Raw genomic sequence first — 16,620 nt, 5'->3', positions numbered from 1 at the left:
GCATGGTATCTAATGTGGGGGGCAAGATTGTCTCACATCTGCCTACTGCATGGTGACCCCTGTTGGAGACAAAACAATGGACTAGATGGACCTTGGTCCAATCCATGGGTCCAATCCATTATGGTAGTTTCTATATTCCTAGGTTAAAATGACAGTATCCAGATTGATAGTCTAAACCTTGATTTACTATTTAAACAATCCTGTCAGGAAGGTCTCACAGTTTGGATCCTTTCCAACCTTATTGCCTCTAAAGTGTGTGTTAATAAACACTGCCTGACAGACTGTTATTCTAACAGTAAACACAAACCAAGGTACGCACATTGCCAGTATCAATCCTTGCATGCGATTCTCACAGTAAGTTATTTGTCCTTTTATTATTCTTATTTATTTTTCTGACAGCAGCATGGATTGGTTTGAAAAAGAAATACAGAGAAAGTATCAGGAAGGTTAAGCCTTTCCTACTGGAGCCACACCAATTCTGATAATTTCCCTTTAAAAATGGCCAAATTCTTTTAAAATTTGGTAACAAAAATACCTCGCTAGAGATTACGACTTTGTGTGCCAAGTTACAACATGAAGCACATTTTTATGGCTGAATTATCAAACCTTGAAAATCGGGGCTTATTATGGACGTCCTGACACAACCTCATCTACAGCAGTGCATCATTATAAGAAGACTGTACCAATTCATTATTTTTTGTAGAATTAAATAATGTTCCAATGGCTCTTTAGAAGACATCAGTTAAAGAAATACCAATACAAAATAGTCTCCAGTGGCTGTCTTAAATGTCCTTGTTTTAGCTGATTTGCCAAATACGCCTCAGCAAGTCACGTTTTTAATACCTGGCCCAAACCAAAATAAAATGAGCTTTAAGAATTGCCCTCCTCAATCCATGTATTAGGCTCTTCTAACAGGAAATATAATCAAACACAAATCCACTCTCACTAAATCTGAATTTGGAAATCAAAAACTAATGTACTTAAAGCACATCTGTATACAAATAATTGAACAACTAAATAAACAACTATTGCATGGTTACTATTAACACTCCATGCAGCGTCCTTGAAACATGTCCAGGGCTCAAAAAATCTCTGATCTTTCAGTTGTCACTTTTGTGGCAAGTGACTTCAAATTCTGAAGCAGATTAAGGTCTGCAGTATTTCTGTGATAGTGAATTTGTACCTTCCTTTCTCTCTAAAACTACACTTAGCAGCAGATTTTCAGAGAACTAGATAATGTTTGATCGTGTACATGTACACAGTCTCCTCACTTTAGAAATGTAGCAGGGACAAGTCTAACGTGACAAAAGCCAATCAGACCAGTTTGCAGCTTCCACCTTCGGTATATTCCATGTAAAGACTGAGTGCCTGTGGCCACTTAAAGAATCACAGAAATCACATGAAATGTAGTAATTTGTTTTCTACTGCAAAAACCGGCTCTAACTTGATAACAGAATACAGTGCTTTTAAATTAGCTAAAATGATCTTAAGCACTTCCTTCTCCCATGCAGAGAATGACAGACAGTGGAATCTTGACCCAATTGAAATCATTACCAAAACTCATAATAGGGCCAGGATTTCACCCTCTGTATTTAATGTTTCTTGAAGGAGTCTTAAAAAATGACTTTATTACCCTTGGGAAAGACTACCTACAAGTTAGTGTGAAAACAGTGGCTTGAGCCCAGGAAACATGCCTGTGCACTCACAAATACACATGTACCTATATGACTGTACACATATATACATATTTTGCAGATGCAACTTCAGCACCTTTGAAAATGTGGCCCTGCTCAGTAAACTAAATAGTGAGATATTACTTCTCATTCACCAAGCCATGAGGGGTAATATATAATATGTACTCAGGATCTAGAGATGCTTTATTTTGTTACTTTATTCTTTGTTCTCAGCATGATTAAAGCAGCTAAAGGTGTAAGCATGTGCGTCCAAGTGAAGATAACTTCAAAGTGTTTCTTTCATTTTCATTGATTGGATCTATTTTCATCATTTAGAGTAAGTATCTACGAGCACATTTCTTTCCTTTCTCCTCCCCATTTTCTCCTTCCCCAATTTTTTTTAAAAATAAAGGTATGTATGTTTGTGCAGAGTGCCTAAGGGGTGATGGCACTCCTGCACAGGGTATGGTATGCTGCGTTCCCTGAAATGTCGGTCATTATTCTTCCTGACTTTACTAGTGTTCTCCGGCTGAGGTATTTAAGATTAATGAGGCATTTGTTCTCAATCCAGAAGCTAGGTATGAATACAGTTTCATTTTCAAGAACTACACACAGATGAATCATTTAATCATTTGGTCTTTTTATTTTTTTAGATGATTTGTGGCTAATTTTTTTGTGAGCAGTACTCTAACATAGATGGATTCAATGTCACTTTTCCTCTGTCTCAAAAATAATTATCAAACAACAACAACTGCACAGTAAAATATAAATGTACATTATCTTACATGTGGGTGCATGCAAATGCTGAATGATATAAGAGCTGACATGTTGTGAGCTGTGCTAGAGGAGGTTCCCTGGGTGATAGTTACTGGTAATAAAGCTAAATAGCCATCCTACAATTTACTACATGGAAACTTACAAAATGCTTTTGCATATAATATTTTCATCGTTTCGTTTAAATTAGAATTTTCTGGAGAGAAAAGTTAAACATAAAGCAGTGGAACTCAAAGTACTAATATGTACCAGAATAAGCCTGCTTATCAGCATGCTGCTCTTCAATGGACTTGAAGAGGTGAAGAAAGGTACGGAAGCAGGGTGGCAATCATTCCATAATTATGTATTATTCACACAAAATATGGCTGCTGCTGCAATGTAGGCGTTCCACTATATTATACAAAACCTTCCTTATTATGCAGCAAGGAGATAAATATTTGCAATTATCTGATTTATGCATTTCATTATAAAGAATAAGGAAACTAATTTATATTACATTATATTTTTCATTATACAATTTACTGTTTTGCACTATGATTACTACTTTGTTTATATATAAGAATATCTCTGTTGCATGACTCTTGCAGAGAATACATGAGGACCAATGTGGCAAAAGTTCCACTGTTTTCAGGAGAAGCAGGCTTGGGGCCAATACTGAACAATTAATATACTTCAAAATTTAATGCATACTTAAATTGCAATATATACATTTCAATAAGTAAAAATATATTTTCATATTATTTAAAAGTTTTAGCAAACTAACTATAGTGAAAGCAGGGATAAGCCTAAATATTGACATGGCTAATTAGATGAGCACAATAGTCAGAAGTCTATTATCATAAGCATATAGGAGCAGGTCTTCTGCTAGTGTAAATTACCCTCCATGACAATGAACCCAGCTGAGGATCTGCTCCATAAACTGAAAGTTATGTAAACCTATAGAAATATAGGAGCGTAAATTTTCATAAGTGATTAGTGATTTTCAGGGCTCAACTTGAAGTACCTTAAAGGGCTCTGATTTTCAGAAAGTGCTGAGCTTTAAAATGGTGCTTTTAAAGTGTTTCAAAATGGGGTCCAAAAAATAGAGGCATTCTAAATCACTAGTCACTTCTTAAAAATATTGGGTTCTACAGATACATAATGAAACAGCTTAATACGGTGTATTCCTGTAAACTCCTAAAAGCAGTAACACTCCACCTGACCGACAGGACAGGAACGCCTTGTTTATAGGAACTCAGTATGAGCAATGGCATTCACCCTGTAGGGCAAGCACAATTTAAGTCTCTAAGATGTTAGCGCTAATTCAGACATTTCTTTGGGCTCTTGATCGCCTACGTAGGGGGCTCTCACATCTGTAAAATTTCTCAGCGAACGCTAGAATCATTAGGTGTATTTGGCTTACTTCAGTGTTTCAGTAAGACAATCCCTTTAAGACTACTTCAGCTTCAATCACCTAGATCAAAGGCAGATTTCATCTTTGAAGCTATCCAAGAACAGTATCATGTATACAAATAACAGAACCTATCCTAAACTACTACAGAAGGAAAAGCTGCTAACCAAAGAAAATAATGTGTGTCTGAATATTTCAGAGGACAGTTCGCCCAGCTAATAAATACAAGAAGGAATTTCCAACCAAACGAAACAGCCTGGACTCCGTAACTTTTAGTACACCCAGAATCTGTTATACTTTCAAATGTCTGTCATATTCCTAGTACGGACTTGAATAAAAAACAGCTTTCTGGACTTTCATTTCTATAGTGCCTTCCATCCCAAAGTGTTTTACAAACTTAAACAGATATACAAAATTAAATTACACACAGAGACCAATTCTCCTGTGAATTAAATATAAAATGCTGGAGAGAAAACAGCAACTATTTAACAGGACAACACCAGTATACAATAGTTTCGGAAAGAAAGAGAAAAATGCCTTTTCCACTCAAAGCTAATAGTCACCATGCTGGAACTTGGCCAGGACACTGGGGTTAACATCCCTGCCATTGCTTCCACTCCTTCCAACCATCCCACCTGACCACCCTTTTTGTATCCTCCCACGCTGTCCCCTTATGGATGGAACACCCTGTCATCTTGTTGTTTATCATGTAGTCTTCCTCTGCATTCAAACCTCTTCTCAGAATATAATTCTCCCACCAGGCTTTCGGTGCTAACTCCCCTCAGATAATGGGGTATTTACATTAATAACCTATATTCATGGTTTATTATAGAAAATTGGATCCAGAATAGCATAAACTGGAAACGTTTCAGAGTAGCAGCCGTGTTAGTCTGTATCTGCAAAAAGAACAGGAGTACTTGTGGCACCTTAGAGACTAAGGCATTTATTTGAGCATAAGCTTTTGTGGGCTACAGCCCACTTCATCGGATGCATAGAATGGAACATATAGTAAGAAGATATAGATATACATACAGAGAACATGAAAAGGTGGAAGTAGTCATACCAACTGTAAGAGGCTAATTAATTAAGATGAGCTATTATCAGCAGGAGAAAAAAAAAACTTTTGTAGTGATAATCAAGATGGCCCATTTAGACAGTTGACAAGAAGGTGTGAGGATACTTAACATGGGGAAATAGATTCAATGTGTGTAATGACTCAGCCACTCCCAAGCCACTCCTGTTCAAACCCAAGTTAATGGTGTCTAGTTTGCATATTAATTTAAGCTCAGCAGTTTCTCGTTGGAGTCTATTTTTGAAGCTTTTCTGTTGCAAAACTGCCACCTTTAAGTCTGTTACTGAGTGACCAGCGAGGTTGAAGTGTTCTCCTTCTGGTTTTTGAATGTTATGATTCCTGATGTCAGATTTGTGTCCATTTATTCTTTTGCGTAGAGACTGTCCAGTTTGGCCAATGTACATGGCAGAGGGGCATTGCTGGCACATAATGGCATATATCACATTGGTAGATGTGCAGGTGAACGAGCCCCTGATGGCGTGGCTAATGTGATTAGGTCCTATGACGGTGTCACTTGAATAAATATGTGGAAAGTAAAATACATGGAACCCAAAGACAGAACAAAGCTTTCAGGAAGAGGTTGTGGTGAATACTGTGAGTAGCACATTTTTAAAAGGTAGAGCAATAACCCTGGCAGTAGCATTTTAATTAACTGTAGTCTTTTAAGAGGAGCATCAATTAAAAGGGAACCACAGTAAATGAAACTAGCAAACTATGAGATTTTATGTTATTGTCATAATCTCTAGAAGAGAAAGCCAAAAGCATAATCTAGCATCATTTTAGAGACATTAAAAAGACAGTTTTGTAAACATGACCCTAAAATGACAAATAGGATTCAAAAATAATTTCAAAACTTTGAATCATGTGGATGGCTGCAATGTGGTTCCATATTAATAAAATTTCAAATACGGTAATTTATTAAAGTTGTGTTTGAAATTGATAAGTATTAGTTTATTTTCTCCAAGTAAAATTACAAATGTTTCCCCTTACTGAATTAAGAATGCCATTCAATCACGCAACCAAGTCTATGGGAGTTTTGCCACTTAGGTTTGCCAACCCTCTAGGACTATCCTGGAGTCCAGAGGAATGAAATATTAATCTTTAATTAAAGATTATGCTATGTGATGTAATTTCCAGGAATACGTCCAACCAAAATTGGCAATCCTATTTGCCACTGACTTCAGCAGGGCCAGGATTTCACCTCAGCATCTATCCTCTCTCAAGTCCCACAGCTCACACTAATAAAATAAATTGTTTGTATTGGCATAACTAAGCTAAATGTGGTAATAAAGGCTACTGAATGCTAGATTAAAGAGAAAACGTTTAAAGTAAATTTAGTGCTAATAAAAGATGCCAGATTTATAGCCCTGAAAATTTTCCAGGTAAACATAGAACAGCTAAAATAAATAGGCAGCACTAATATATATTTCCAAAAGTTATCCTATCAATGTGCTTCTAGAGCACCAAGGGACCACTTCTAAAAATTAGAAGGCAATTAATATGTCCATTCAATCTTTGATACTCCCAACCAAAATGTCAACTTGTGCCACTAAGACACTGATTTCTGTTATGTAGACAAATCCGGAAAAAAAACTGCACTGAGGCCAACTCCTCATTTCACACAGGTCACCAAAAACTGTATTTAGATTAATATGAAGTGGTCACCACTAATAATCTTGCAACACTTCTATCGACACACATCTAAAACTACAAAAGTTCACTTACATATTTTACACAGGGTTTCAAATGAAAAATATAAGACTGGTCTCCTAGATGGACCCTGGTTTACCACCTATTCTCCTAGAAACATCACTATTCTCATGTATTCCTGAAAACACAGAAACCTTGAAGTCCTTTGTGCTTCCTCGTCTCCAGCTCCAATACCCTCTTTTCCTTAGCTTCCAGACACCTCTCCAACCCTACCCTGCTTCTCCACCTCCTCAACTTCCTACTAAGACCTAGGATTCCTCCTCAACCTGCCGTTCATATGAAATATATGACAATACCACATATTATCTAACTATTTATGTTCTTATATTGCACCTATCACCCTGTTATGTGACACTCCGGTGCTTTTAAATAGGAGCATTTCTTAAATAATCTCCAACTCTGGAGCTGTTTCAGGATCTTCACTTCTTACCTTCCTTCAACATGAAACTAACAAAATATGGGATTTCATATTCTTTTATACTTTTCCTCACTGTGTTTTGATAATTAAACATGCTTATTACATACAAAAAATGTAAACTCTTGCTGCTTTTTCCCTTAAGTCACACTGCTGTATATAATACTCAGAGGTATAGGTTGTTTTTAATATCAGACTTCAAGCAAATGTTCTGAAGGTTCTCAGTATTTTGAACACAACAATGTGGCTTTCCATCCCTATTGCAGTCACCCAGGGAATTTTCATGAATGTTCGCCTTACAACCCCAACACTTAGAAATGCCACAGCTGTCCCTTTCCTGAAAGGAAATTGACAAACTTTTTGTTAGAGCAGCAGGGCTGTCTAACCCTGTTCACTTAACTGATAATTAGATTCTCAGTTAAAGGCACCCTGTCACTTGCTAGCATTGACTTTTGCCTTTCCCCGCACCCACCCACGACTCTGGAAAAACCATTACAAAAGCAGTTTACGAAGTCCTGAAATTCTTGCTTGTTTGATAAAAAGCATTTAACAAGTTTTTCCATTGACCAGCAAAAGAGAAACATGTTACAGAAATAGTAATCCATTCCATACATACATTTTAATAACTATGCACTGAGCAAACACTGGACAACATCCTTATAAATCAGACAGTATTTTTGTCAGTTTTAAATCATTATTTCCCCTCTTGTTCCACTCAGCTTAGTCAATACGTACACCGCACCTACTACTCAGGGGGTTCAGGCGGTGATGCTCTCAAACAGTTTCCCCAGCAGACAACTCCCTGGGACCAGGGGGCTCTGTTCACTGCCTGAATGCCACCCCCCACACCCCCTGAGCCGGGATCCTCCCGTCTGTGGACCTCCAGGACTGACAGGCCTTATGGGAGTAGGGGATTGGAGTTGACTAAGTTGAGAGGAGCTCTTTAACCCCTTCTTGATTGGGGCAGGAAGCTGCCCCACCACAGTGAGCAATGTCACATTTTCCAGACACTTGTGTCGTCTTCAAAATATCTGAAAATTTCACCCCCTGATTCCTATTACTCTCTTTTCTAAGGCACATGACTGTAAGTTTTCTTTACGGAAGTCAGATAAGAGATGACCAGCTGCCTTAGGGAATCCAATATGTATTACCAGGGAAAGCCTGAACCTAGAGATGTGTCTTGCATCACACCCTAAAATAGGATTTGTGCTCTGACAGAACTGCACCAGGAGTTAATTTCAGAGTGTAGGCCTTGCTACTGAAAATGCCTTAACTCTAGCCCTACACTGAGTTAATACACAAGCACATACAACTGCAGGGTCCCAACTGACCACAACCACCACAGCAGGAGGTATTGGGGGAAAAGCCTCTCTAAGAGAAATGATCCAGGGATAATATCTCTCACCAGGTGTCAAGACAGGGAGTTATTTGAACAATGACATAGTAGTGCATATCTTGTTGAGGCATCGCCACAATAATAATAATGATACCTTGCTCTTCACCAGTAGATCTCAAAGCACTTTACAAAGGAGATCAGTATCATTATCCCCATTTTACAAATAGAAAAACTGAGGCATAGAAAAGGGCAGTGACTTGTCCAAGGTCACCCAGCAGGCCAGAGCTAGGAATAGAACACTAGTATCCTGAGTCCCAGGCCAGTGCTCTCTTTTCCAGACCACACTGCCTCCATGCCTCAAGCATGCTCTTAATGTCCCTTTTTTAGATGGATCCCTATTTAAACCTGGGGAATTCATGGTCAGTTGGTAACATCTACACTGTGGACACTCACTGAATACACAAAAATAAAATCTGCATTAGTGCTTATCGTGTGTATGTAGCGACCTACTTGGAATGTTTGTTTGTTTGTGCAATAGGTACATGTGCAAATTTCCCAGGCTCAATGTAGACAGCCAATTTGCAAAGTTTGGCCTTTAATTTTCTAATGCCTAAAGGGGCCAATATTTCTTTATCAAGTTTAGTTAATGCTTAGTAGATAGCTTTACAATTCAGTTATCCCATCCATTAGATTCATATAAATCACACTTAGTAAGTATTTATTAATAATGAAATGATTGTACCACATTAAATCAGGAGGTTAGTGTTCATTAATCAATTTTGTCACTTATAGCTTTGCATTTCTTAACTGGGTGATGAAATTAAATGCTTTCCCAGAGAAAACAACTGCCATAAAACGTAACAGAAGTTTGTTGGGGGAAGGCAGATTGGCTAAATTCTGGACATGGGATGGCTAAATGAAAAAAATAAATGGCCATTCCTTAGTAGTAGAGTGGTTGTTACTAAAAAGTCAGCATTTACCCAAAGTTGCCATTATGGGCATCAGAAATCCAGCAACTATAGCATATTCTGAGTGCAGAGAAATACTGCAGTGTTTTAGATACCACGGCATAGTGATTGCTAACTTTTTAATAGTGAACACTACATTTCTTCCATCAGTTACAATGAAAAATAGGAGCAGACATTGAAAAATATCCTATGAGCCTATATAGGAGACATGGGTTATAAAACCACCTTTTGAATCCCATTGTTTGAGTTAATGCAAACTAATCAGGTCAGAGATCTGCTTGATCCATGAGGAAAAATGTTAACATTCTGTAGAATTTTTAATTATTTTAAAATAACCTATCTTCTTAACAAAATTTATTATTGTTTACACTTTATCAAATATTATTCCTGAAAAAAAAGATTATGAAAACATGCAATTTTCCTGAAAGGACAGGATCCATCTATTTCCAATAACATTTAGTCCCTGCATTATTTTCTTTTTTGATCATACAGTATGCATATATGGTTTGAGATATGAAATATTTTATGACCGTTCACTGGTGTAAATCCATAAATGCTCTGAAAGAACAATTTCATACTTGCTGATAAATTATTATTCAGCTTTCCCTTCCTCTGCTCTCCCCAGCTTCCCATGCATACATTCTCCAGGACTAAAATATTTAGAGTATATTTCATTACTTCTTTTCCCTCCGATGTCTAGTCAAAGTTTGGGGGATGCTTTCTTGGACAATTTTCTACAAAGAATATAATCTACTTGCTAGCAATTTTCTTGACAATGTAAAATTCTTTCAAGGCTCTCTTGCTCAAAACAATGAAATTTTACATTTAAATCTAATAATATTGTTAAAAGAGACCCAACCCCCCCCCCCCCACGTTACCAGCAATAAGTGGTGTATTTAGAAGAACCCAGCCCTATATACTGCGTTCCAGATACAATACCTTGAGTGCTTTTTTTTGTTGGTCTGCGGGGAGTAGGATAACTAAATAAACTATGCAACTTACAGCTGTCCAAGCTCCTTTTTTGCATCGAGAACACAGCCATCCATCATGGACTTCGTGAGAAGGAAGACCGTAACAACCTATAATAAGAGAGTTGGGTTGACTAATATATTCTGCCCTTCTGGGTGTCTATCACTCTACACAATTCAGCTGTATACAAACACTAAAACAACACATGCCTTGTGACCAAAATGACTAAATAATGAGCCCCTTCCCAGGTTAAGTCTAATGCTACTGCATAATCAACTTATGGGACACACAGGTAGCAATTCATCTAGTTCTCAACTCTGAGAACCTTCCATGTTATTAGTTTCTGCTAGTCCAGTAATAGGCACTATATTTTTCCATACGAAAACAATTAAAAATCAGATAAATGAAGAAACACTAAATCTTTTCAACTATATGGCACTTACATAGGAGGATCACAATGTACTATACCAACATTAACTAATTAAGTCACAGCACCTCTCTGAAGTAAAATAGGAAATCACTCCACCTGACACTTCTAAAAAGGGGAAGAATATATCAGGGGTGAAATTATGGCCCCACTGAAGTTAATAGCAAAACTTCCATTGACTTCAATGGGGTCAGGGCTTCACCCTAGTTATTTAACAAGGCAACACAACACTAAACAACAGTTTAGAATAGGAAGAGAACATGTTATTCTAACAAAAGTTCACGGTGAATTTTACACAAAGGAATGGATACAGGAATTGCAGGTAGGCACTCATTAATAACTGGAGAAAGATTGGGCACTGGGGCTAATGCCCATATAGTTAATTAAAGTGCTATGGGACAATTATTGATCACAAGTGGTCAAGGACCTTGGTTTTACTTCTCAACTGAAAGATGGCACCTCTAACATCACCCCTTCCCCTATTTTTATGCTGGGCTATTGGTTCAATACTGACTTAGAAGGAGGGCACCATCTATTTAATAATGAAAGTATTCCTTGGAGGTCTCCCATCTAAGTACTGACATGGCCCTGACTTTTGAAATCTAGTGGGATCACAGAAGAAGGTGATATGGTTGCAAAGGTATTTTATTATGCTAAGTTTGATTGATTTCAGCAGATGAGACTGCAAATTATAGATATAAAGCTTTGGTCTGTTCCATAATGAGGTTAACTAATATTTACAGGGTTCCAATTATTTGCTGTTTTCACAGACAAAGTTAACAATTCCTGAAATATTTGATGTTCTGATATAAAGTTTTACCCTAACAATTCTGAGGACTACATATAAAACTGTTCTGAATAGACTCAGTATATGTTGCTTCCTATTCAAAAACCATAATAAAGCAAAGAAGGCAAAATTGTAAATCACAACTTCTTTAAATTGAGTGATTAGTTTATTTACTTGCATGAACCTGTACACAACACTTTGCACAGGATATTAGAAGACTTGTTCCATCCTCTTCAATGAAGGCATTTGATGGATAGTTTTCAGTGTTTTCTTCGCTATAAATAAAACACATCTCTGGAATAAGTGGTTTAGTCTTTTCACCAGCCGTAAATGTCTCATCTGATTTTGTTTCCCAGCAAGTATAATTTTCTTCATTATGGTTGTCTGGCTGGAAATACACAATATTTATATTTAACTAAAAGACACAAAAAGCTTATTTGTTACTTTGACTTGGGTGTACACACTTTTCCCCTTCAGTTCTTACACTAATGGTTTCACAGTTTCAAAAGAAAATTAGCTGCTTCCAAAGCATCCACCACCACCATTTTCTTTAGTTACTTGATTATTTTGGTAGGTCTTAAATTAAAAATAGCACTCTGGCAGTCTGAAAGTTAGTGCTGCTGCAGCTGTGCTCACTTTATTGTATCCTCGCTATCACTACAATTTTGAGACCTCTGGGCCCGATCCAGCTCATATTCAACTATGAAGCTGCTGCACCTCAAACTCCAGGAGTAGGTTAGTGTGCCCTGTTAATATGAGTGTAGTAGGCTCTTTTCCTGTCAACCAGGTAGGATAATTCAACAAAGCAGCCTCTTTCTGCACAGCCAGATATAAAGTAGCAATGTATGTAGCAAAGTATCCCTTCCTTTGCCACGTACAACTTGCAGTTGGGAAAGAAGGGAGTCCTGCCATTAACCGTCCCGGGTCAGGAGCTCCCTCACTGGCAGCAGGAAGATCCAGTGTAGAATCTCCTGGCCAGCACCATAGGAAAAACCAAATTACCACCCCGCTGCTACAGCTACTCCCTGACTCCCATTTGGTACACGGACTATTTTACCCCTCTTCTGACCAGTGCTCACACAAAGGAATTATTCTAGTTCAAGGACTTCCAGAAATTCTATACCCTGTGCCGTGTTGGTGGGAGTGATGGCTCAGGTCTTGTATATATAGTTCTGGGGAGCATCTGAGATGTTGAGTTCTCATCTCATGAGAAGCTCTACGGTTCTCAGACACTGAACTGCAGGGTTTCTGCGTTAGGAAAGGCTTGCCATACCTAACTCAACAGACCTTGCCCCTCTATGCCACTGGTCCCCAAACTGTGGAGTATGCCACCTTAGAGATGGCAAAGAGGAACGTTTGGGAGAGGGGCACACACTGGGGCTGGGACCAGCCCCCATGAGGGGCAGGGAGGCAGTGCCACACTTTCCCAGCCCTGCTCTTCCCCCAGACCAGCTCAGCCCCCAACCTCACTCCTCCCTCAACCCCAGTCAGCCCCCAGCCCAGCTCTGCCCTCACTCCCTGTGCACCCTCAGACCAGCGCCACCCACAGCCGCAGCTTCACTCTACCCCCTGCTCCATCCCTAGCCTGGCTCTGCCCTTATCCCCTCTCCGCCCCCAGACCAGCTCCGCCTCTGGCTCCAGATCCTGCCCCATCCCCAGTTCCGTCCCCACCTCCACCTTCAGCCCAAGTTCCTCTGCTGAGAATGCCTTGGCTATGCAGTAATGGGGGAGGGGGGACACGAATAGCCTCCATTACTGGTAAGGGGTGGGCGTGACTGAAAAAGTTTGAGCACCACTGCTCTCTATACTATAGGTCAGTCTGCTGTGCAGCCAAACATCTGCAGCTTTCTAGAGCTTATCAAACCAGTAAACTACTGCTATTTTCCACTGTGCTTACTTCTTTCAAAATGAAATTAATTCACAAAAATGGTAAGAATGGCCTGACTCATGAACGTTTTTATATTTGCTATGATACACAGCTGTAAACATCATCATTTTTTGCTGGCAGCTCTGCTAGAAGTGGGAATGGCTAAAATGATAGCAAACACTATTTTTCTTTTTATTGTGCTGAGATTAGCATGATTTGTACTTGGTACTCTATGTCTCACTTTTACACTGGATCCATTCATTTATGAAAATGCAAAGCCCCAATAGTTAAAACAAACACAGGAGTCAATAAAATCCTTTGCACCTGCCCGATGCCTCTTTCTTTAAAGATAATTTCACTTCATTTGGAAAGGGTACCAAAGCAGTGATCTCCAAGCCAGGACTAAAACCATGTATGAATTATTGTCTTAAATATGAAGAGATGTACTGCACTTATGTGTGTCCCATTCCAAGGATGTTATTTTTAAAATATTTTGATGGGCAAGATTCAGCTTTAATATTGTTGCAAGTTGCAAGCATTCGGAGTGACAGAGCAAATGTGCACTGTGTATGGAGGTGGCTGCGTGGTGTTAGCAGCCTGTGATAGACAGGAGGGTGCACCGTAGAGTAAGTCCTCCAGGAAGTGTAGGTATGCCGCACTTCTTGCACACTGTAAAAGCAGAAGCTGTGGGCTGCAGCTCTAGTGTAATGAGAATTTTGTTACCTCATTGCTGTACATACTCCTGTTCATAATAAAGGGTTTATTGTGACACCGGTCTCCTTGGCAGTGAGATAATCCATGGTGCCAAGAGTGGAAGGCACAGCATAACTCAGTGAGACCCAGTGGCTGCTATACAGTCTGTGCAACTGCACATAACTCCCCCACACCAGCACTGAGAATGAGGGGAAATGCTGAACATGCCTGGAAAACATTCAAGCAGCAAGTTGAGCTGCATATGAAAGTCACTGGGACAAATAAACTGGAGGATGAGCAAAAGATTAAGAGTATCAGGCACAAAGCCCTAGATGTATACAATGCATTCCATACAAATGGTGGTGGGGAAAGAGGAAATGTTCAAAAATAACTAAATTGTTTGAAAATCATTGTGTCTCTAAAAATGTCATGTATGAGAGAGATGTATTTAGGATGAGAACACAAAATGAAGGGGAAACAATAGAGGAGTTTGTCACAGACTTAAAACTAAAAAGTCAGTCCTGTGAGTATGGAATATTAAAAGACTCTCATTAAAGACCAGATTGTCCTGGGGTGTAACAATAAAGAATCTGTGAACAGTTACTAAGGGAGATGGACCTGACACTAGAAAGGGCAATATGTATATGCCAAGCAGCAGAACAAACAGAAGCACAAATAAAAAACCTAGAGAAAGAAACAGAGCACATGACTCAGTACTATAATTAAGCCAGCAAGGGGAAAGTTCACAGAAATTAAACTGACCAGTGACAGAAAAATGGAAAGCAGGAAACAAGCCAGTGATGTGGCAATCAACGAAAGTATAGTAAATGTCCAGCCTTCGGGCAAATATGTGGAAACTATAATTAATCCAACCATTACACTAAAATGTGCAGAGACAGTTCAGGTTTCATGTATTAAGTACAAAAATGGATTCTTCAGACTAAGAGGAAGAGCTGTTCTTAAAGAGAAGGAGGAATATGAAAATGCAACAGACTGATTAATTAAAATGTGCACTGTCACTAGGTGGCTGGCTCCAGTAAATGAAGTCAGGCCACCTCTCCCCTAAGCCAGTAAAGGTGCTCCCATTTGGCCAATTAAGAGGGCGGAGCAGCTCCTGGAAGCTATAAAAGGACCAGAGAGAGACAGTGAGAGAGATCTGATGAGTCAGGGTTGCCTGGAAGGAGGAAATCTGCATGAGATGAGAGCTACCAAAGGAAGATGATGTTTTCTGGGGCAGGGCTGAAGGCAAGAATAACAGCAAGAGGGGTTTACTGGCTGAGCTCCCAGAGCCAGCGCCAGAGGCCTGGAGAGAGCTGAAGATAGGAGGAGCAAAAGAGGGAGGTGCCTGCTGACTCTAAGCCGGAGAGCTGAAGCCAAGAACCAGAAAAGGCTGAGGAGTATTGGAGGAAGTTACCTGCGGACATCACCATTGAAAGCTGGACCCACTGATGTCTCTGCAACAGAGAGCTGGACCCAGGGGAACAGTGAGAAGGCAAATGGACCAGGAGGCATGAGGCTGCTCCCCTAGTGAGGATAATCTCCCAGCAGAGAGGCTGTGGGAATTCTCACTTAGGAAGAACAGGGTTGCACTCCAGGCTGTCCTGGCAACGAGGGATGGAAGAGGACTGACAAAGAGTCCAGGTGTGGCAAAAGGTTCCGTTGTATGGTATGTGGGGTGTCAAGGGACAAAATGGAATGGGTTTTTAATGACTGCTTTCACTGGGTGATAGACTGTGTTTTGGAACTTTTGTTGCAGACTATTTGCAGTTTGTTTTGTAAAAACAAAAACAAAAACCAGCCCCAAGAAGGGGTAATACTGAGGCAAGAGAGCTTGGCATAGAGTCCCTGGTTTGCCTCAGAGGGGAAACTGAGGCAGACATTCCTATCATGCTGCAGCCTGTTATAAGAGAGCACTTGAGGAGGAGCCACCTCTTGACATGCACAAATGGCACTTATGTGACATACAATATGGACACCAGGGCACAAGTAAATGTAATAACAAACACTGAAAGAGAGATATGGAAGGAAAACAACTGTGGAGGAGTAAAAAGTGTCTGTGAAAGACTATAATGGGGAACAATTTCAGTGACGGGAGAGTACATGCTGACACTTAAATACAAAGTGAACACAATAAAAAAAAGAGTTTGTGGACAGGAGATTGTGGCAGAGGCGAACAACCAGTCTTGGACCTACACAGGTGTGAGATACTTGGTCTCATAGAAGGATGTATGATGTAAGAGCAGGGGTCGGCAACCTTTCAGAAGTAGTGTGCCAAGTCTTCATTTATTCACTCTAATTTAAGGTTTCACGTGCCAGGAATACATTTTAACATTTTTTGAAGGTCTCTTTCTATAAGTCTTTAATATATAACTAAACTATTGTTGTATGGAAAGTAAATAAGGTTTTTAAAATGTTTAAGAAGCTTCATTTAAAATTAAATTAAAATGCAGAGTCCCCCCCACCCCTTGACAGGTGGCCAGGACCCGGGCAGCGTGAGTGCCACTGAAAATCAGTTCGCATGCCACTTTTGGCACGCGTG

At 39.4% G+C, this 16,620-nt stretch overlaps 1 protein-coding gene across 2 annotated transcripts in view; it reads right to left on the bottom strand.

The window, feature by feature from the left end:
- KDM4C (lysine demethylase 4C) overlaps positions 1 to 16,620 on the bottom strand; it is a 453,801-nt gene that overhangs the window by 139,033 nt on the left and 298,148 nt on the right. For both annotated transcript variants that reach the window (XM_074953333.1, XM_074953334.1), the window contains 2 exons: positions 11,696 to 11,909; positions 10,341 to 10,417 (listed from right to left, as the gene is read on the bottom strand). In XM_074953333.1, the coding sequence (XP_074809434.1) occupies positions 10,341 to 10,417; positions 11,696 to 11,909 (291 nt within the window). The remainder of the gene's footprint in view (positions 1 to 10,340; positions 10,418 to 11,695; positions 11,910 to 16,620) is intronic.

Source organism: Natator depressus, chromosome 5, assembly GCF_965152275.1.
Source record: "Natator depressus isolate rNatDep1 chromosome 5, rNatDep2.hap1, whole genome shotgun sequence".
In the NCBI taxonomy this organism is placed as follows: domain Eukaryota; kingdom Metazoa; phylum Chordata; order Testudines; family Cheloniidae; genus Natator; species Natator depressus.
This window is presented reverse-complemented; position numbering and strand designations above follow the sequence as displayed.